Source organism: Scyliorhinus torazame, chromosome 2 (assembly GCF_047496885.1).
Source record: "Scyliorhinus torazame isolate Kashiwa2021f chromosome 2, sScyTor2.1, whole genome shotgun sequence".
In the NCBI taxonomy this organism is placed as follows: Eukaryota; Metazoa; Chordata; class Chondrichthyes; order Carcharhiniformes; family Scyliorhinidae; genus Scyliorhinus; species Scyliorhinus torazame.
This window is the reverse complement of record NC_092708.1, coordinates 83,492,357-83,515,362: the sequence shown is the minus strand read 5'-3', so window position 1 is coordinate 83,515,362 and position 23,006 is coordinate 83,492,357. Positions and strand designations below refer to the sequence as shown.

The 23,006-nt window shown below is 43.4% G+C and overlaps 1 protein-coding gene across 5 annotated transcripts in view; it reads right to left on the bottom strand.

The window, feature by feature from the left end:
* Positions 1–23,006, bottom strand: part of znf148 (zinc finger protein 148) — an 85,386-nt gene that overhangs the window by 38,993 nt on the left and 23,387 nt on the right. The window contains exons 1-4 of one of the 5 annotated variants that reach the window (XM_072473225.1): positions 22,853–22,915; positions 18,285–18,355; positions 7,438–7,795; positions 6,048–6,173 (exon numbers count right to left, since the gene is read on the bottom strand). In XM_072473225.1, coding sequence (XP_072329326.1) covers positions 6,048–6,173; positions 7,438–7,764 — 453 coding nt within the window. In that variant the 5' untranslated portion in view covers positions 7,765–7,795; positions 18,285–18,355; positions 22,853–22,915. Of the gene's footprint in view, positions 1–6,047; positions 6,174–7,437; positions 7,796–8,657; positions 8,776–16,923; positions 17,059–18,284; positions 18,356–22,653; positions 22,673–22,852; positions 22,916–23,006 lie in introns of those variants that run through there. The other 4 variants (XM_072473231.1, XM_072473218.1, XM_072473210.1 and 1 more) reach the window with 4 other exon arrangements.

Sequence of the window (23,006 nt, the reverse complement as noted above, 5' to 3'; positions counted from 1 at the left end):
ACAGAGGCACATCAGGTTAAAGTCACTACTGAAAATATTTATAATTCTGAATTCACCAAATGATCAAGAGATAGTCTTCTGATGGCAGAGAGAATAGCAGTACACCTGCTTGGTCTGGCTTCAGCTCCAACACTGAAAACAAAACTAAAAATCACTCTGCAGCAAACAGCCTAAAACGAAAGTAAAAAAGCCGACTGATAGCCCAGCTCCACCCACACTCTGACATCACTGCAGTAATACGAGTCGCCAAACATTTCTTAAAGCGACATTCTCATGACAGAATGTTTTCATTTTATGTTGCATTTCCTTTGTCTTGCTACCAAAATGATTCACTTCAAACCTCTCTGTGTTAAGAACATAGAACAATAGAACATAGAACAATACAGCGCAGTACAGGCCCTTCGGCCCACGATGTTGCACCGAAACAAAAGCCATCTAACCTACACTATGCCATTATCATCCATATGTTTATCCAATAAACTTTTAAATGCCCTCAATGTTGGCGAGTTCACTACTGTAGCAGGTAGGGCATTCCACGGCCTCACTACTCTTTGCGTAAAGAACCTACCTCTGACCTCTGTCCTATATCTATTACCCCTCAGTTTAAAGTTATGTCCCCTCGTGCCAGCCATATCCATCCGCGGGAGAAGGCTCTCACTGTCCACCCTATCCAACCCCCTGATCATTTTGTATGCCTCTATTAAGTCTCCTCTTAACCTTCTTCTCTCCAACGAAAACAACCTCAAGTCCATCAGCCTTTCCTCATAAAATTTTCCCTCCATACCAGGCAACATCCTGGTAAATCTCCTCTGCACCCGCTCCAAAGCCTCCACGTCCTTCCTATAATGCGGTGACCAGAACTGTACGCAATACTCCAAATGCGGCCGTACCAGAGTTCTGTACAGCTGCAACATGACCTCCCGACTCCAGAACTCAATCCCTCTACCAATAAAGGCCAACACTCCATAGGCCTTCTTCACAACCCTATCAACCTGGGTGGCAACTTTCAGGGATCTATGTACATGGACACCTAGATCCCTCTGCTCATCCACACTTTCAAGAACTTTACCATTAGCCAAATATTCCGCATTCCTGTTATTCCTTCCAAAGTGAATCACCTCCCACTTCTCTACATTAAACTCCATTTGCCACCTCTCAGCCCAGCTCTGCAGCTTATCTATATCCCTCTGTAACCTGCAACATCCTTCCACACTATCGACAACACCACCGACTTTAGTATCGTCTGCAAATTTACTCACCCACCCTTCTGCGCCTTCCTCTAGGTCATTGATAAAAATGACAAACAGCAACGGCCCCAGAACAGATCCTCGTGGTACTCCACTTGTGACTGTACTCCATTCTGAACATTTCCCATCAACCACCATCCTCTGTCTTCTTTCAGCTAGCCAATTTCTGATCCACATCTCTAAATCACCCTCAATCCCCAGCCTCCGTATTTTTTGCAATAGCCTACCGTGGGGAACCTTATCAAACGCTTTGCTGAAATCCATATACACCACATCAACTGCTCTACCCTCGTCTACCTGTTCAGTCACCTTCTCAAAGAACTCAATAAGGTTTGTGAGGCATGACCTACCCTTCACAAAGCCATGCTGACTATCCCTGATCATATTATTCCTATCTAGATGATTATAAATCTTGTCTCTTATAATCCCCTCCAAGACTTTACCCACTACAGACGTGAGGCTCACCGGTCTATAGTTGCCGGGGTTGTCTCTGCTCCCCTTTTTGAACAAAGGGACCACATTTGCTGTCCTCCAGTCCTCTGGCACTATTCCTGTAGCCAATGATGACATAAAAATCAAAGCCAAAGGTCCAGCAATCTCTTCCCTGACCTCCCAGAGAATCCTAGGATAAATCCCATCAGGTCCCAGGGACTTATCTATTTTCAGCCTGTCCAGAATTGCCAACACCTCTTCCCTACGTACCTCAATGCCATCTATTCTATTAGCCTGGGGCTCAGCATTCTCCTCCACAACATTATCTTTTTCCTGAGTGAATACTGACGAAAAATATTCATTTAGTATCTCGCCTATCTCTTCAGACTCCACACACAATTTCCCATCCCTGTCCTTGACTGGTCCTACTCTTTCCCTAGTCATTTGCTTATTCCTGACATACCTATAGAAAGCTTTTGGGTTTTCCTTGATCCTTCCTGCCAAATACTTCTCATGTCCCCTCCTTGCTCGTCTTAGCTCTCTCTTTAGATCCTTCCTCGCTACCTTGTAACTATCCATCGCCCCAACCGAAACTTCACACCTCATCTTCACATAGGCCTCCTTCTTCCTCTTAACAAGAGATTCCACTTCCTTGGTAAACCACGGTTCCCTCGCTCGACGCCTTCCTCCCTGTCTGACCGGTACATACTTATCAAGAACACGCAGTAGCTGATCCTTGAACAAGCCCCACTTATCCAGTGTGCCCAACACTTGCAGCCTACTTCTCCACCTTATCCCCCCCCAAGTCACGTCTAAGTTAAGTTTTATTTGCCACATGTCCAATCATTCCACGAATGATTGTCTATGACCTCTCGAAGCCCATCACTCTCTTCCCACAATTACAACACTCTAAGTTTTGGCTCACCGGCAAATTTTGAAATTGTACCCTGTACACCAAACCCGAAATTATTTAAGGGTCACTACTGTCACTACAGTAGCTGCAGTGTTTGACTGCCACTGCAGTAGTGTATTTGGATGTCCAAAAGGCATTTAAAGCTAAGGTGCCAATTAAAAGATTGAGCGCGATATATTAGCATGGGCAGGATGGGTCATTTTCAGATTGGCAAACTGTAAGTAGAGGAGTGCCACAGGGACCAGTGCTGGGGCCTCAACTAGTTACGATCTATATTAGTAACTTGGATGAAGTGATAGATTGTATTCTGGCCAAATTTGATGCTACAAAGATAGGAATGCTAGTTCTGAGGGAGATACAGTGAGTCTGCAAAGGGATATAGTTAGATCAAGTGGATGGACAAAAAATATCAGGGGGAGTATAATGTGGGAATATGTGAGCTTTTCCAAATTTGGTATGCCGCAGGGACTTCTACTGTTTACAATTTATTTAAGTGACTTTGATGAAGAGATTGAGGAGATGGTTACTACATTTGATGATGACAAAAAGATAAGTAGGAAAGTAAATTGCGAAGTGGAAATAAGCAGACTATAAAGGGACATGTTCAGTGAATGGGCAAAGATCTGGCAAATGTGGGAAAATGTGAAATTGTCCATTTTGACAGAAAGAATATAAAAGCATATTATCTAAATGGTGAGAGATTGCAGAGTTCCGAGGTGCAGATGGATCTGGTTGTCCTAGTGTATGAATAACAAAAGGCCAGTATGCAGGTACAGCAAGTAATTAGGAAAGCTAATAGAATGTTACCATTTATTGCGAGGGGAACTGAATACAAAAGTTATGCTTCATCTGTACAGGGAACTAGCGAGACCACACTTGGGAGTACTGTGTACAGTATTGGCCACTTTATTTAAGGAAGTATGTAAATATTTTGGAAGCAGTTCAGAGAAGGTTTACCAGACTAATACCTGGAATGTGTGGTTTGTCTTACGAGGAAAGGTTGGAAAATCTAGACTTGTGACCACTGGAGTTTAGAACAGGCATCTTAATTGAACCATATAAAGAGCCTGAGGGGTCTGGACAGGATGGAATAGAAAGGATATTTCTTCTAGTGGGAGAATCTAGATCTCGGGGTCACTATTAAAAATGAAGGGTCACCCCATTTAAAATCAGAGGGGATTCAATTTCTTTCACTCAGAGGGTCGTGAGTCTTGGGAACACTCTTCCTGAAAAGATGGTGGATGCAGAGTATTTGAATATTTTTAAGGCAGAGGTAGATAAGATTCTTGGTAAGCAAGGGGTAATCGGGGTAGGCAGAATGCAGATTTGTGGTTAGTATCAGATCGGCCTTGATCTAATTAAAGAACGGAGCAGGCTCGAGAGGCTAAATAGCTTTGAATTTGTCTGTTCATCTGTTCATATTTTTGTCTGGTGGCAGGAAGAGTAGAAAATCAGATCATTTAAATGGAGAGAGACTGCAGAATTCTGCAGTACAGCAGGATCAGGGTGGCCTAGAACATAAATCACAGAAGATTTGCATGCATTTACAGAAAGTAATTATAAAAGCAAATGGAATGTTCCCTTTTATTGCAAGAGGGATAAATTATAAAAGTAAGGAAGTTGTGTTACAACTGTACAGGTCATTGTACTCCACTAAGGTCTCACCAATGTACCAGTTTTGGTCTTATTACTTAAGGAAGGAGATACTTGAATCGGAAGCAGTTCGGGAAGGTTCACCGAGTTGATTCCCGAGATGAAAGGACTGAAAGGTGAAAGGCTATAAGGAAAGGTTGAGCTTATACCATTGGCGTTTAGAAGAATGAGGGGTGAATAAGAGAGCGGCACTGTGGCACAGTTGTTAGCATTACTGCCTCACAGCACCAGGAAGCCGCTTTAGGTGATTGTGTGTGCAATTTGCACGTTCTCCCCTTCTCTGCATGGTGCTCCTGTTTCCTCCTACAGACCAAATGATGTTAGGTGGATTGGCCATGCTAAAATTTCCTCTTAGTATCCAGGGTTACGGGGATGGCGCGGGGGAGGAGGGGGGTGGGGGGAGTGGGCCGAGGTAGGGTGCTCTTTCAGAGGGTCAGTGCAGACCGGACGGGCCAAATGGCCTCCTTCTGCACCTTAGGGGTTCTATGATTCTATATAAGATTCTGAAGGGGCTTGACAGCATAGATGCTGAAGGGTGTTTTCCCTCCTGGGAGAATCTAGAACAGGGAGGCAATAGTTTAAAAATAAGGGATCACCCATGTAAGGTTGAAATGGAGAGGAATTTCTTCTCTCAGAAGGTCTATGGTCTTTGGAAAGCAGTGGAAGCTGGGTCATTCAGTATATCGAAGACGGAGTTAGACTATTTTTGATTGCAAAGGGAGTCAATTATTATGGGGACAGGGAGGAAAGTGGAGTTACGGCCACAATCAGAGCAGCCATGATCTTACTGAGTGGTGGAGCAGGCTGCTTTAAAATCCCGGAGCAGGCTGCTTCAAAATCCCAGAGCAGGCTGCTTCAAAATCCCGGAGCAGGCTGCTTCAAAATCCCGGAGCAGGCTGCTTCAAAATCCCGGAGCAGGCTGCTTCAAAATCCCGGAGCAGGCTGCTTCAAAATCCCGGAGCAGGCTGCTTCAAAATCCCGGAGCAGGCTGCTTCAAAATCCCGGAGCAGGCTGCTTTAAAATCCCGGAGCAGGCTGCTTTAAAATCCCGGAGCAGGCTGCTTCAAAATCCCAGAGCAGGCTGCTTCAAAATCCCAGAGCAGGCTGCTTCAAAATCCCAGAGCAGGCTGCTTTAAAATCCCGGAGCAGGCTGCTTCAAAATCCCGGAGCAGGCTGCTTCAAAATCCCGGAGCAGGCTGCTTCAAAATCCCGGAGCAGGCGGCTTCAAAATCCCGGAGCAGGCGGCTTCAAAATCCCGGAGCAGGCGGCTTCAAAATCCCGGAGCAGGCGGCTTCAAAATCCCGGAGCAGGCTGCTTCAAAATCCTGGAACTCCCTCCCTAACAGCATTGTGGGGGCTCTGTGGACTGCAGCAGTTTAAGAACCACCACCGTCTCAAGGACAAAAAGAGATTGTCAATAAAAATGCTGGCCTAGCCAGCAACACACACGTCCCATGAAATAATTTTTTAAAATGGCCTACTCCTGCTTCAATTTCTTATCATTAATGTAGAGCAGTGGTCCTAATATCTATCCAGCGGACCCACCATACTCTCGTCCAAATAACAACCATTCCTAATTACCTCAGTTTCCTCACATTCAGCCAACTTTGAATATATGCTGCCACTGTCCTTTTCATTCCATTAAATTGGGTTGATCAGTTAAACACCCTCTTCAAATGCGGTGATAGCAATCAAACAACATGAACCAAGGTGTTCCTGAACCATCTCACATCTTGCTCCCATGTCTGCAGGTGTGAAAATTAGCTGCAAATGTGTATTCTACGCAAAGTGGATTTTTATTTACCTTAGAAGGAGAACGTTGCTTCCTTTTCTTTTTCTTTTGCAAATCTATTGGTTCTTTTTGTTGCCCTTTATCTTTCTTCAGTTGTCCAACTTCTTCAGCATATTGAATTTCCTGTTTTACATTTACCTTTAGAATGACAAAGTGGTTTGGAAATCAAATTAAATTCAACCATTGCAGAGAATTGTGCCATTAATGCTACTAGCACAAGAGTGTACCGTCTACAAGATGCACTGTTGCAACTCAGCAGTGCTCATTCAGCAACAGCTTCCAAACCTGTGACCTCCATAACCTAGGTCAAGGAAAGCAGATGCACAGGAACACCACCACCTGCAAGCTCCCCTCCAAGCCACACAATACCCTAACTTGGAACATACTGCTGTTCCTTCATGGTCGCTGGGTAAAAATCCTGGAACATTCTCATTAGACCACAGCAGTTCAGAAATGTGGCTCAACACCACCTTCTCAAAGGCAATTAGGGTGAGGCAGCAAATGCTGGCCGAGCCAACGATGCTCACACCCTGTGAAAGAATAGGTAAAAACACTCTACTATTGAAACAAGATACTAGAGTTTGCCAGCTTTTGATTGAAATGGCAACTTAGGATAATACTGCAAACTATTAAAGCAACTCCTGCTAACCATCCCATACCATGACAAATTTGGAACAGAAGAGAGTAAATTAATAACATTTTTGGCAAATAGTTAATGATAAACTTTGATACATCAGTACATACAATCAAGCAATCTTAGAAGTGGTTCATGTTATTAAATACTCAAAAGATCTGAATCAAACCTGAGGAGATTACATGACTATTAGTAGAAGAGAACATTGGAACTTCGGGTGCTTGGTTTTGTTGTGACTGGGACGGGATTGGTAGGCCAGGCAGTCTTGTCCATTTTTTTGTATATTAATTTGCATATAATAATAATAATCGCTTATTGTCACGAGTAGGCTTCAATGAAGTTACTGTGAAAAGCCCCTAGTCGCCACATTCCGGCCCCCGTTCGGGGAGGCCGGTACGGGAATTGAACCCGCGCTGCTGGCCTTGTTCTGCATTACAAGCCAGCTGTTTAGCCCACTGTGCCAAGATTAAAAGCCATTGATAAAATTCTTGCTTTCCATTAAGAATGCAACATCTGCTGCACCTAGGTCAAGTGTTCCAAGGGAGGAGATGCTCTGGCTGATTTCGCAATCCAGCTCTTGGTCTGTATCATTGTAGGTAGCAGTTGAGGAAGATATGGGCCATGATAGAATAGCGGAGCAGACTCGATGGGCTGAATGGCCTAATTCTGCTCCTATATCTTATGAACCTATGTCACTGAACTACCCATTTAATCTTGCTCCTTAAATGAAATGAAAATCATAAATTTGAGTAAAATTATACCACTTACATTTAGCTCATATGTTAACGTTTGAGGAAGCCTTTCATGCCCATCATTTTCATCATCATCATTTTTAACCGTTTCCTCGTGGATCATTAGCTCATCATGTGAAATAAGCTCCTCCTGTGGGAGGGCATTTTCCTGCAAACCAGTTTCTTGTTGGAGAATTTCTTCATGAGAGATCTCCCTCTCTTCTAACACAGTTTCCTGTGCTCCTATATGTACAGAGGGTTGATCGGCAACCCCACCCACCACAACTAGCGGTCTGGAAGACTGCATTTCATTTATACTGCCGCATTTAAGAAAAATCCGATCAAGCTTCTCTTCAATATTCATTCTTCAGCAGGATATTTTTTTTTTTTTAAACCTGAAAAACAATATATTATGTTAGTGCACTACCAATGATGCACAGTACCGTGACCATTACATACAGCAAAAAAATAATCTCAATAGCTGCAGCAGAACAGTATACCTCCATTCTACTGAATTTATCACTTCTTAAACTGACAATAACAACCGTGGAGAGCAATGTGCATAAATAACTTGTTACTTTTTGCACTCACAGACAGACATCAGCATGCTCACCAATTGATACCTTACAAGGTCCCAGAGGCCCCCCAATTGATACCTTACAAGGTCCCAGAGGCCCCCCCAATTGATACCTTACAAGGTCCCAGCCCCCCCTCCAATTGATATCTTACAAGGTCCCAGAGGCCCCCCCCCCCCTCCCTCACCACCTCTCCCAGCTAATGAATCAGTACTCCTCAATGTTGAAAAGCACTTTGAAGGCAGCACGGTGACGCAGTGGTTAGCACTGCTATCTCACAGTGCCGATGACCCGGGTCCGATCCCGGCCCCGGGTCACTATCCGTGTGGAGTTTGCACATTCTTCCTACATCTGTGTGGGTTTCACCCCCACAACCCAAAGGTGTGCAGAGTAGGTGGATTGGCCATGCTAAATTGTGCCTTAATCGGAAAAATAATTTGGCATTTGAAATTTTAAAAACAGGAGGAAAAAAAGAAAAGCACTTTGAAGGAAGCATCGAAGGTGGCAAGAGCACAGAATGTACTCTGGGTGGGTTCTTTAATACCCATCACCAAAAATGACATGTAGCACAAAAACTGACTGAGGTGCTGGACGTCCAAGGACATAGATACTAGACTGGGTCTGCGGCAGGTGGCGAGAGAACCAAGAGGGAAAAAACTATTTGATGTTGTCCCCAAATTACCTGTAACAAATGCATCTGTCCATGAGAGTATTGGTAGGAGTGACCACCACAGTTCTTGTGGAAACAAAGTCTCGTTTTCAAAGTGCGTATACCCTGTCATGTTGTGTGGTAAAACCACCTAAACGGAAGAGATTTTGACAGAGCTAGTAACTTACAACTGAGTATCCATGAGACACTGTGGTCCATCAACAGCAACAGAATTGTAACAACCACAATCCGTAGGAGCAGACAGGTCCAACTTGGATAATTAACACGCCATCAGCGTACTCTGCATCCTCAGCAAAGTGATGGAAGGGGTCTTCAATAGTGCTACCAAGTGGCACTTATTCAGCATAACCTGCTCACGGTGCTCAGTGTGGGATCAGCAGAGGCCACTGAGGTCCTGACCTCGGTAGAGCCTTGCACAAAAGAGTTGAACTCCAGAGGCTAGGTGAAAGTGACTGCCCTTGACATCAAGGCAGCATTTGATAAAGTATGGCATCAAGGAGTCCCATCATAACTGGAGTCAATGGGAATCTGAGGGATAATTCTTCATTGGTTTGGAGTCTAACCTAGCACAAAGGAAGATGGTTGTGGTTGTCGGAGTTCAATGGTCTCAGTCCTGGGACATCACTGCAGGAGTTCCTCAGGGTTGTGTCCTAGTACCACCATCTTCAGTTGCTTCATCAATGACTTTCCCTCCACCATAAGGTCAGATGTGGGAATCTTTGCTTTACAAAATGCTCACCGTCATTCACGAGTCCTCAGTTACTGAAGCAGTCATGAGAACATAAAAACATAAGAACTAGGAGCAGGAGTAGGCCACCTGGCCTCTCGAGCTTGCTCCGCCATTCAATAAGATCATGGCTGATCTTTTTGTGGACTCAGCTCCACTAACCCGCCCATTCACCGTAACCTTTTATTCCTTTACTGTTCAAAAATCTATCTACATTTGCCTTAAAAACATTTAACGAGGTAGAGAATTCCACAGATTCACGACCCTTTGGGTGAAGAAGTTCCTCCTCAACTCAGTCCTAAATCTGCTTCCCCTTATTTTGAGGCTATGCCCCCTAGTTCTAGTTTCACCCACCTGTGGAAATAACCTCCCTGCTTCTATCCTATGAAAATTAAATGAAATGAATGAATTGAAAATGAAATGAAAATGAAATGAAAATTGCTATTGTCACAAGTAGACTTCAAATGAAGTTACTGTGAAAAGCCCCTAGTCGCCACATTCCGGCGCCTGTTCCTATCTATTCCCTTCATAATTTTATATGTTTCTGTAAAATTCCCTTTCATTCTTCTAAATTCCAATGAGTATTGTCCCAGTTTACATAGTCTTGCCTCACACGCTAATCCTCTCAACTTCAGAATCAACCGAGTGAATCTCCTCTGCACACCCACAAGTACCAGTACATCTAGTCAGTGTCCATATGTAGCAACACTTGTGCTAATAAGTGCCATGTAACATTTGCGCTACACAAGTGTCAGGCAATAACCCTCTCCAACAAGAGAGAATCTAAGGTAAAAGCAAATTACTGTAGATGCTGGAATCTGAAACAAAAACTGCTGGAAAATCTCAGTGGATCTTTCCAGCATTTTATGTTTTTGAAGAGAGAATGTAACCAGCCTACAAAACCATCACCTTTTCTGTCCTTCACTGTGCTTGCTCCATAGTCCAGCACCAAATGCTAATTTCATTCCCAGCTGTCCCAAAAACGTTACCTTATCTCCTTCCATAGCCAGCAACATCATCTCCCACTCCACCGTGCACCACAGTAATATATTCTGCCTTTTACACACCAAGTTTTAGATATGCCAGTACCAGACCTTAAGACATAGGAGCAGAATTTGGCCACTCGGCCCATCGAGTCTGCTCCGCCATTCAATCATGGCTGATATTTTATCATCCCCATTCTCCTGCCTTCTCCCCATAACCCCTGATCCCCCTTATTAGTCAAGAACCTATCTATCTCTGTCTTAAAGACACTCAATGATTTGGCCTCCACAGCCTTCTGCAACAAAGAGTTCCACAGATTCACCACCCTCTGGCTAAAGAAATTCCTCCTCATCTCATCTGTTTTAAAGGATCGTCCCTTTAGTCTAAGATGGTGTCCTCTGCTTCTAGTTTCTCCTGCAAGTGGAAACATCCTCTCCACGTCCACTCTATCCAGGCCTCGCAGTATCCTGTAGGTTTCAATAAGATCCCCCCCTCTCATCCTTCTAAACTCCAACGAGCACAGACCCAGAGTCCTCAAACGTTCCTCTACGACAAGTTATTCATTCCAGGGATCATTCTTGTGAACTGCCTCTGGACCCTTTCCAAGGCCAGCACATCCTTTCTTAGATACGGGGCCCCAAACTGCTCACAATACTCCAAATGGGGTCTGACCAGAGCCTTATTCAGCCTCAGAAATACCTCCCTGGTCTTGTATTCTAGCCCTCTTGGCATGAATGCTAACATTGCATTTGCCTTAACTGCTGACTGAACCTGCACTTTAACCTTCAGAGAATCGTGAACAAGGACTCCCAAGTCCCTTTGTGCTTCTAATTTCCTAAGTATTTCCCCATTTAGAAAATAGTCTATGCCTAAATTCCTCCTTCCAAAGTGCATAACCTCATACTTTTCCACATTGTATTTCATTTGCCACTTCATTGGCCACTCTCCTTGTTATTGCTATTATGTTATTGCTATTACTGAGACTTGGTTGAGGGAAGGGCATGATTGGCAACTAAATATCCCAGGATATCGATGCTTCAGGCGGGATAGAGAGGGAGATAAAAGGGGTGGAGGAGTTGCATTACTGGTCAGAGAGGATATCACAGCTGTGCTGAAGGAGGCACTATGGAGGACTCAAGCAGTGAGGCGATATGGGCAGAGCTCAGAAATAGGAAGGGTGCGGTAACAATGTTGGGGCTGGCCTACAGACCTCCCAACAGCGAGCGTGAGATAGAGGTACAAATATGTAAACATATTATGGCAAGATGTAGGAGCAACAGGGTGGTGGTGATAGGAGATTTTCATTTTCTCAACATTGACTGGGATACACTTAGTGTCAGAGGTCTAGATGGAGCAGAATTTGTAAGGAGCATCCAGGAGGGTTTTCTAGAGCAGTATGTAAATAGTCCAACTCGGGGAGGGGCCATACTGGACCTGGTGTTGGGGAATGAGCCCGACCAGGTGGTTGAAGTTTCAGTTGAGGATTACTTTGGGAATAGTGATCACAATTCCGTAAGTTTTAGAATACTCATGAACAAAGACGAGAGTGCTAAATTGGGGGAAGGCCAACTATACCAAAATTCGGCAGGAGCTGGGGAATGTGGATTGGGAGCAGCTTTTTGAAGGTAAATCCACATTTGATATGTAGGAGGCTTTTAAAGAGAGGTTGATTAGAGTGCAGGACAGACATGTCCCTGTGAAAATGAGGGATAGAAATGGCAAGATTAGGGAACCATGGATGCAGGTGAAATTGTGAGACTAGCTAAGAGGAAAAAGGAAGCATACATAAGGTCTAGGTGACTGAAGACAGACAAAGCTTTGGAAGAATATCGGGAATGTAGGACCAATCTGAAACGAGGAATCAAGAGGACTAAAAGGAGTCGTGAAATATCTTTAGCAAACAGGGTTAAGGAAAATCCCAAAGCCTTTTATTCATATATAAGGAGCAAGAGGGTAACTAGAGAAAGGGTTGGCCCAATCAAGGACAAAGGAGGAAAGTTATGCTTGGAGTCAGAGAAAATGGGTGAGATTCTTAAGGAGTACTTTGCATCGGTATTCACCGAGGAGAGGGACATGACGGATGTTGAGGTTAGAACAGTACAGCACAGCACAGAACAGGCCTTTCGGCCCTCGATGTTGTGCCAAGCTTTGTCCGAAACCAAGATCAAGCTATCCCACTCCTTGTCATTCTGATGTGCTCCATGTGCCTATCCAATAACCGCTTGAAAGTTCCTAAAGTGTCCGACTCCACTTTCACAGCAGGCAGTCCATTCCACACTCTAACCACTCTCTGAGTAAAGAACCTACCTCAGACATCCCTCCTATATCTCCCACCATGAACCTTATAGTTATGCCCCCTTGTAGAGATAGATGTTTGATTACTCTAGGTCAAGTCAGCATAAGGAGGGAGGATGTGTTGGGTATTCTAAAAGGCATTAAGGTGGACAAGTCCCCAGGTCCGGATGGGATCTATCCCAGGTTACTGAGGGAAGTGAGCGAGGAAATAGCTGGGGCATTAACAGATATCTTTGCAGCATCCTTGAACACGGATGAGGTACCGGAGGACTGGAGAATTGCTAATGTTGTCCCCTTGTTTTAGAAGGGTAGCAGGGATAATCCAGGTAATTATAGACCGGTGAGCTTGACATCAGTGGTAGGGAAGCTGCTGGAGAAGATACTGAGGGATAGGATCTATTCCCATTTGAAAGAAAATGGGCTTATCAGTGATAGGCAACATGGTTTTGTGCAGGGAAGGTCATGTCTTACCAACTTAATAGAATTCTTTGAGGAAGTGACAAAGTAGATTGATGAGGGGAAGGGCTGTAGATGTCATATACATGGACTTCAGTAAGGCATTTGATAAGGTTCCCCATGGTAGGCTGATAGAGAAAGTGAAGTCTCATGGGGTCCAGGGTGTACTAGCTAGATGGATAAAGAACTGGCTGGGAAACAGGAGACAGAGAGTAGTAGTGGAAGAGAGTTTCTCAAAATGGAGAACTGTGTCCAGTGGTGTTCCACAGGGATCCGTGCTGGGACCATTGTTGTTTGTGATATACATAAATGATCTGGAGGAAGGTATAGGTGGTCTGATTAGCAAGTTTGCAGATGACACTAAGATTGGTGGAGTAGCAGATAGTGAAGGGGACTGTCAGAGAATACAGCAGAACATAGATAGATTGGAGAGTTGGGCGGAGAAATGGCAGATGGAGTTCAATCCGCGCAAATGAGAGGTGATGCATTTTGGAAGATCCAATTCAAGAGCGAACTATACGGTAAATGAAAAAGCCCTGGGGAAAATTGATGTACAGAGAGATCTGGGTGTTCAGGTCCATTGTACCCTGAAGGTGGCTGCGCAGGTCGATAGAGTGGTCAAGAAGGCCTACGGCATGCTTTCCTTCATCGGAAGGGGTATTGAGTACAAGAGTTGGCAGGTCTAAGACTTTGGTTCGGCCACATTTGGAATACTGCGTACAGTTCTGGTCACCACATTACCAAAAGGATGTGGATGCTTTGGAGAAGGTGCAGAGGAGGTTCACCAGGATGTTGCCTGGTATGGAGGGCGCTAGCTATGAAGAGAGGTTGAGTAGATTAGGATTATTTTCATTAGAATGACGGAGGTTGAGGGGGGAACCTCATTGAGGTCTACAAAATCATGAGAGGTATAGACAGGGTGGGGAGCAAGAAGCTTTTTCCCCCAGAGTGGGGGACTCAATTACTAGGGGTCACGAGTTCAAGGTGAGAGGGGTAAAGTTTAAGGGAGATATGCGTGGAAAGTTCTTTACGCAGAGGGTGGTGGGTGCCTGGAACGCATTGCCGGCGGAGGTGGTAGAGGCGGGCACGATAGCGCCATTTAAGATGTATCTAGACAGATACATGAATGGGCAAGGACCAGAGGGATACAGATCCTTAGAAAATAGGCGACAGTTTTAGATAGAGGATATGGATCGATGCAGGCTTGGAGGGCCGAAGGGCCTGTTCCTGTGCTGTGATTTTTCTTTGTTTTTCTCCTCGCTTGACCAAATTCTTCTGCAGCCCCCTTGTTTCCTCAATACTACCTGTCCCTCTACAGATCTTTGTATCATCTGCAAATTTAGCAACAGTGCCTTCAGTTCCTTCTTCCAGATCATTCATGTATATTATGACCCCTGAGGCACACCACTAGTCACCGACTGCCATCCTGAAAAAGACCCCTTTATCCCCACTCTCTGCCTCCTGCCAGTCAGCCAATGCTCTACCCATGCCCATATTAGTCTGTTCAGCATCAGCAATACCAAATCCATCCTGATACCTTTAAATACTCAGACAGATTGATTGCACATCTGTACAATTAATGTCCTTCCCCAGCCATTGATCACCGTCTCACCCTTTCAACCCTAAAATTCTTATATATTGTCATCTTATAACACTCTCTTGTTGCATCTCTAACAACCCCAAATTCAAGAATTTTTCCAGTTCTTTCTTGGAATCCAGTAAGATTTCTTGCTTCTTGGAGTAAAAAAAAATGCTTTAATTTTCTATTTTCTTTTGTTGTCTTTAAAGGGAGAATTTCTTCAGTGGTCTCATCACATACGTTCCCTTCATATTTGATATTAATTCAAATTATTCTGGAACTCTGCAGATCATGTCCTATCCTTTGCATAGTCCCCCAAAGTACTTGACAACCTTCATTCACTTTCTACACTCAATGGAGTAACTTTAAAATTTGCTTCCTCATCCGTGGCCTCATTCCAACCTGACTCTGCAAACACCATCAGTCATATATATTAGCTGGGCGGTACGGTGGCGCAGTGGTTAGCACGGCACCGAGGTTCCAGGTTCCATCCCAAACCTGGGTCACTGTCTGTGGGGATTTTGGACATTCTCTCTGTGTCTGTGCGGGTCTCACCCCCACAACCCAAAGATGTGCAGGTTAGATGGATTGGCTACGCTAAATTGCCCCTTAATTGGAAAAAAATAATTGGGTACTCTGAATTTTTTAAAAGTCATATGTATTAGCCTGTACCCTCCTCTGATGACAGCTTAAATGTGCCTCTCATGTCCATTCCACTATTAGAATGAGAGTGCTGAGCCACACTTGGCACCTAACACCCTACTAATTCAGTTCATGCCATTTGTAGAGCCTCTTCAAGCATAAAATGGCTTCTACAGTTGTTAATCTTACCAAGTAAATAAAAATCTATATTTTTTTAAAGAACCACCGTGCCTTGCATCCCAGCAATATTTCAAGTCTCTTCATCTTCCATCATCTTCAAGCCCCTCTCCAAAATTTACGTCCTTAACCAGGTTTTTGGTAATTTCCCCAAACTACGTCCTTACTTTCTCCTTAGTATTCACTGTTTCTCCTGTAAAGCAGCCCTAGGTGTTATGTTACATGAACACTGCTACATAAACCTAAGCAGCAACTTCAAATCAAAGATATTGTAACCCATACGGGCTGTGGTGGTTTATGGAAGCCATAAACTACTCCACAGTTTATGGAGGCTTGCCTCTTCGCCTTGCCCCATGCTTGCGGAATGGTGCCCTTCTGTATCTATATAGATTCAATTGTCTCTGTAATGCAGAGAGATGCCAATGGTCCATTGTGGACAATGGCTAATTACCTACCTAAGGTGGGCCATATACAATTCAAGTCCCATTAACACATCCCTGATGTTCAGGTATCTCTGCTCTGTTTAAGCGTATATTTCTTATTCACTAATGTTGTATGATTTTTAATAATTGATATTTAATTTTAAATGAATTTCTTGAGGTTGAACGCATGCAAAGAGGGATGGCCTTTGGATTCCTGCCTCATTGGTGGACAAATCTACATCAGAACACCAAATGGTCAGTATCAGCAGCGTACAAGTATACATCTCTATATATCATATATATATGCAACTTAATGGTAACATTTCATTTTACGGGGCTTGTGACATTCCACAGTATGCACCGAAGAAATATCAATTTCCATTCTTAAATAGTTAACAAGTACAAAGTACATAATTTTAATGAATAATCTGCTCAATAAGATTTATTCTACTAAGTTTTATTCTATCATAGATGAGATGACAGCTAGCAGCTACAAGAAACTGCAATATGAGGAACGTTTCAAACACTTGACCTTGGCCTCAATGGAATGTAGAAATGCAGGGGGAAACGTAATTTAGTAAACACTAGAAAACTCAGCAATTTCCTGCTGCTTAATTAATGCTCCAATAAATCTAGTGATTAACTCTGCATCTGACCTTTTATGAACAAAGTACAAATTTCAGTTCTCTGGTGTAATATCACCTGGAAGAATTCCACTGGTCTCCTGTGCAAACATTTTGAACTGATACACATTATGGAGGTGCAGATGCAGCAGCTCATGTTCCTTGGAAGTCTGGGTTATGCACCAGGAGCTCAGTAAAGCAGGCGTGTCTCAATTATAGTCCAGAGTTCCTTTAGAATACCATTTTTGACTTGCTGTCCAGGTGGAATCAAATACATAGTCCAAGCAGAACTTTCCCAGCAAGCAAGGTGAACCCAAACTAAGCATTTTTGAGTATCATAAAGCTACTACAGCTGGATATAATGTTTTCTCACCTTTAGCGAACAAACTTAACACATTCTGAGATGTGTAATGTCACAGTGGGTTCCTAAAGCATCATAGGTTTGGCAAGCTACAGCCCAAATACATGCACCGTCTTAGATCAGTGGGTGTACTGCAGCTAGTGAAGAAAAACATTTTCTTGAAAAAAAACACAAACTTTCACAAAGCTATTATCACAGAAACAAACTGGCAGAAATCAGAAAAAGGTCCAAACTTGGCTCTTAACTGGAAAAGAGCGTATATAGTTAATACCTTAAAATATTTGCTTTAGGTAAATTGTGTTCAACGCAAGATATCAGTGCTTGTGATTAGAAGATTTTTTTCAATTTATCATCTTGCATCAGCATCAATCATGCAGAACAGATAAAGATAATCAAGATTACTATTCAAGAGCACAATAATATGGCCACTTTTAACCCAATTGCAATGAGTAAGTTAACAATTTACTAGCAATTAGTTTGCAGTGTAAAGTAACAGTAAGGCACTGTCAAGCCCCAAATCAAACTTCAGAAGCCAGCAGTTGGAGAACCCACAGGAAAGGCAGTCCACACTGCTAGGAATACAAACAGTAAATGCTGACAATGCTCAGGTCAGGCAGTATTACACTGCTTGAACCTGAACACCTCACATTGTGGATAGTTCCAATACAGTACTATGCTGAATTTAAAGCTCACCTTCTTCTCACTTCATCTGTTCTGCATTGCTATAACTCCAATCCCATCCATCCATGATCCTTCCTCCCAACAAGCTTCCAGATCATCCTCTATTCACATTTTGCCTATCCCGGATCTCTAGCCAATTGACTCTGTCTCCCGCCATTTCTAGGTATTGCTCCAAACTCCCACTGTCCACTTTCCTTCCTATAACCAGCTATCCTTGTATCTCCTTCTTATCCCCAGGACACCCTCTCCTCCAGGCCACTCCATCCTACCTCACATCTACTCCCTAATCACTCCATCACTACAGTAAAGATAGTTTTCCAATAGTAAGCCCGGTAGATGTTTACTTGTTTTTAAAGCATTTATAACAAGCTTGATGACAAAACAGCCAGTTGACATTCGCCATCTAGTCTCACATGTGGCACTTGATCGAAGTAGCCAAGGATGCCAAAAGCCGGTGAAAGAGCAGGAGTTGACATTTCGGGGGAGGCAAAGTAGAGAAAGTTATCTACAGGAAAAGGCAACTAAAACTTATGAGGTTCAGCATTTGAAAAACATTCACATTTCTGCTGTAAAATAATACTGTAATTCACAAATGGCATACAAAACATATGAAATGTACTCTTTCACTGTTCCAATTCTTATAAAATATTTTTATTTTGCTTTGTATATTAATGAAATGGGAAAATGCCTACCATTTTGATGCATTGCAAACTTTCCTCCATTGTCACTCAGAACGAGGCTCAGAACATTGAGTCAGTACTCCCTGTCGGGATAACATAGAATCTGACGTTAGCTAGTTGTGCCATTTCATTTTATTCCAAAGTAACATTTAAAACATTCAGATAATTTTATTTGCACCATAAAGCTGATCACCAAGCAGTTAAGAATAGAAAAGCAAAATAATGCAGATGCTGGAACCCTGAAATAAAAACAAAATGCAAGGGTGGCATAGTGACGCAGTGGCTAACACTGCTACCTCACAGCGCAAGGACCCGGATTCAATGCTGGCCCCGGGTCACTGCCCTGTGGAGTTTGCACATTCTCCCCAAGTCTGCGTGGGTCTCACCCCCACAACCCAAAGATGTGCAGGGTAGGTGGATTGCCACGCTAAATTGCCCCTTAATTGGAAAAAATAATAATTGGCTTACTCTAAATTTATATTAAAAAAAAAACAAAATGCTGAAAATACGCAGCAGGTCAGGCAGCATCTGTGGAGGGAAAGAGAAACATTAATCTGTTTCTCTCTCTCTAGAAATGTTGCCTGGCCTACTGAGTATTTCCAGCATTTATGTCTTTATTTCAGCAATTAAGAATGCTCTGCATCATATAGCAGTTGTGCAAATTAGTTTACTGTCCACTCATCTTCATTCATTCCCATTGTTCACACATCTTTCTGTCTATATATCCGAAGTGACCATTTGAAGTAATATTCCTATGTTATTTATGTTTCTTAATTCAAATTATTAGATCATTCAATTGCAAAGCAACTTCAAATTAAGACTTGATTATGTTTAGCCATTAGCTGTTAATGAAAAGCCTTGATAAATATTACTTTCTACTTGCCAATCTTCTAGTGTGGCACATACAGGGAGTTATCAGGATATAAATTATTCAGATTAAACTGGACAAGAGGTAACACAGAATACCTGGCCTGGGTAACACGTCAGTGGAAAATGCTGGAGGCTCGAAGGGGGTGGGGTGTTAGGAAAGAGTTCATGTTCCCCAGTGCTCAAGTTAGAATTGGAGCTTTGGGGATACAGGTGGCACTGTGGAGGTGCAGAAGTGATTGTTGAACACAATAATATTGGAGTTGAAGAAGTCAAGACTCAGAGCGCGATCCACCATCCACGTTGCGCTCTCGCTCGAGCGTGGTGCAGCTGGTGGAAACTGGAAGAGGCCTCCAGTGGGTTTCCCAGCAGCCTTCACGCCTCGCGTGAGGCTTCGGAGACAGAAGCACGCCCAAAAGGTGACCAAATTGAGCTTGCCGAAGTCGGTTTTAAAAAAACAACTTATAGAACAGATAAGCGATAGATGTGATATTTGTAAGAAATATAGAACACCATTGCAACCCATAATGAATAAGTGCAAGAACATGAACATAATAGTTATGAAACAGCTGCAGAAAGCCCATTTAGTACGGGGTGTGTGGGAGAAATCATGCTGTGATAGATGAAAAGCATCATCAAATGTTGGCAGATAGGCCAGATTGTAAATTAACTTTGGCTATAGCATGGGTCATCCATGCAAATAATTCACTGCAGATGGTAGCGGGATACAGCCCATATCCGTTGGTATTTGGTAAAAATCCCCAAATTTCTTCAGTCATGAATGATCATCCTCCAGCTTGGGAGGGGCCTACAATTAGATCTACCTTTCCTGAGCATTCGAATGCACTGACGCAGGCAGAAGAGCCTGCAAGCAGAAATCTCGGAAAGAATTCGGAGAGCTTTGAGGCACAATGTACGGCCATGGAAATGGTTTTCAGAAGGGCGATATGGCATACTATAAAAGAGACGGATTTAATGAGTGGAGAGGACCAGGAAAGGTTATAGGTACAGGTGGTAAACAATCACTTTGCAGCATGGAAGCCAGTCTATTTGGGTACATTCGTCACGATTAGTGGGTACAGAATATAAGTTTACAGAATCAAAAAGGATTATTGAATGTGCTGAGGAACCAGGGACTTCTCATACATGTAGGTTAGAATTATGAGGATCAGATCGCAGAAATTGACAGGGTATCTATAGAAACTCACTGGTAACTCTGATGAACCAGATGAGGCAATCTGTCCTAAAGGACAACTGCTACAAGTCAGCACTAAAGTGACATGCTTGCCAGAAAGGGCCAGTCAGTGGAAGGATGCAACTATCGCTGGTAGAGCAGGTAAGGTCACCGGAAAATATAAAACCTGGTTGAATGTATTAGATAAATGGAAAGAGCTTAGGACCATGGATTAGGAACATGAAGTACAATAATGGAGAGCACAGAAACGTAGTGTCAGTTTGGACAGTAGGTCTAGCAGTGAACATACCCATGGGAAGAGATTAAGGACTATTGAAAGAACGTCTCATAATAGGAGGGGGAGATCAAGCAGTAACAGTCCGGAATGAAATATAAAGGCGCAGCTTAACAAGATCAAGAAATATGGTACAGACTAGGAATGCTACAAGAAGCAGAAACCCATGTGATCGAGAAGCTTAATGGCTTCCAACAATTTAGATAATAAAGTAATAAAAGATGCAAAACAGTAAGAATTGCAAAGTTGAAAAGAATTTGGTGTGTATACGAACATCCAGGGTAAGGGACAATGAGTTTCAGCTCATGAATGGATAAGCACGGAAAAGGTGTTTCCTGATGGAACTTGTAAGGCAGGTGGCACCAGGTTTTGAAGGGGTGGCCAAGATGATTCGCCTACGGCAGGAAAGGTTATTTTGGAGATCTTCTTGGCTCAGTTAACCACAAATGCTTGGGAACACAAATCAATAGATATAAAAGCTGCTTTCTTACAGAAACATCAGCTTCAAAGATTTTTTTTTTTTTGTCCTCCGAGAAAGGCATCAAACACAGAGCTCTGGGAGTTAAATAAATGCATATACTGGTTGAGTGATGCCGCCAGAGTTTGGTATTTCTCAGTGAGGTCGGTATGGTAAAGTTGAGCAGTCTTCAGTTGAAAGCAGACCCTGCGATATTTTATTGACATCATGGAGAGAAGCTTTCAGACTTATAGAATTTACAGTGCAGGAGGCCATTCGGCCCATCGAGTCTGCACCAGCCTTTGGAAAGAACTCCCTGCTTAAGCTCATGCCTCCACCCTATCCCCATAACCCCACCTGACCTTTTGGACACTTAACGGGCAATTTATCATGGCCAATCCACCTAACCTGCACATCTTTAGACTGTGGGAGGAAACGGAGCACCCGGAGGAAACCCCGCAGACACAGGGAGAAAGAGCAAACTCCACACGGACAGTCACCGGAGGCTGGAATTCAACCCAGGTCCCTGGAGCTATGAGGCAGCAGTGCCAGCCACTGTGCGTATGTGCCACCCCTTCACCTATCTATATTCATCTTTGCAGACGCTTTATATACTCCTCAAAACTTGCTTTCCTTCCTATGTTTTTACTGTCAGCAAATCTGGCTACAATCCAGTCGGTCCTTTCATCCGCATCATTAATACAGTGTTATGGGCAAGGCGTTTTCAGAACCCCAAAATGTATCATGGAGTTCAACCAACCTCTCCCTTTAATGGATTTGTTGCTTTTCCGAGCACGCGGCTTTTTCCCGAGGTGTGGGATTACAATTATGGACACATGGGTTTTTAAACACAAAACACTGTTTATTCCATGAACTCAACTTAACATCTTAAATAAACATTGGATCTCTTAACACCCCTTACTTCAAAGATAACTCAGAAAATATAACTCCATGCCTTAAAGGTACCCTCACATGACAACAGATTGCAAATAGTTGAGGCTATTACGCTCCAAATCATATACATAGAGAATACGAAGAACAAACTGGGTCATGTCAGCAAATAATAATAATAATCTTTATTATTGTCACACGTAGGCTTACATTAACACTGCAAAGGGGCTGTTTAGCACACTGGGCTAAATCGCTGGCTTTGAAAGCAGACCAAGGCAGGCCAGCAGCACGGTTCAATTCCCGTAACAGCCTCCCCGAACAGGCGCCAGAATGTGGTGACTTGGGGCTTTTCACAGTAACTTCATTTGAAGCCTACTTGTGACAATAAGCGATTTTCATTTCATTTCATTAAGTTGCTGTGAAAAGCCCCTAGTCGCAACATTCTGGCGCCTGTTCGGGCACACAGAGGGAGAATTCAGAATGTCCAATTCACCTAACAGCACGTCTTTTGGGAATTGTGGGAGGAAACCGGAGCACTCGGAGGAAACCCATGCAGACATGGGGAGAACATGCAGACTCCACACAGACAGTGACCCAAGCCGGGAATTGAACCTGGGACCCTAGCGCTGTGAAGCAACAGTGCTAACCACTGTGCCACCCATTACGATCTATAAAATGCTACTACAGCTGGGCTTACTTCTTTCTAGTAAGGAAGATAAAGGAGGAAGGGTCCTTCATGTTGCATGTCGATAATGTTTTGTGGGGTAGTAGTAGCGAATTTGAAAACGCTTAGAACAGAGTTCAAGATCGGAAATCAGGCCTCTGGTGCACTTAAATACATTGGGTTAGAAATCAGGCAGAGTGGTTCACATGACACTCTGCATCAGCAGTCTTACTTGAGAATGTTTGCCCCAGAGCAATTACTCATGGTTGGGCCTCACAAAAGGATCCGATGGCTTCTGAAAAGGAAAAATAGGAACTATCAAATTTTAATTGGGCAGCTGAATTGGTTAGCTGGGCAAAAGACCAGACGTCAGTGCTCAGTTCTAA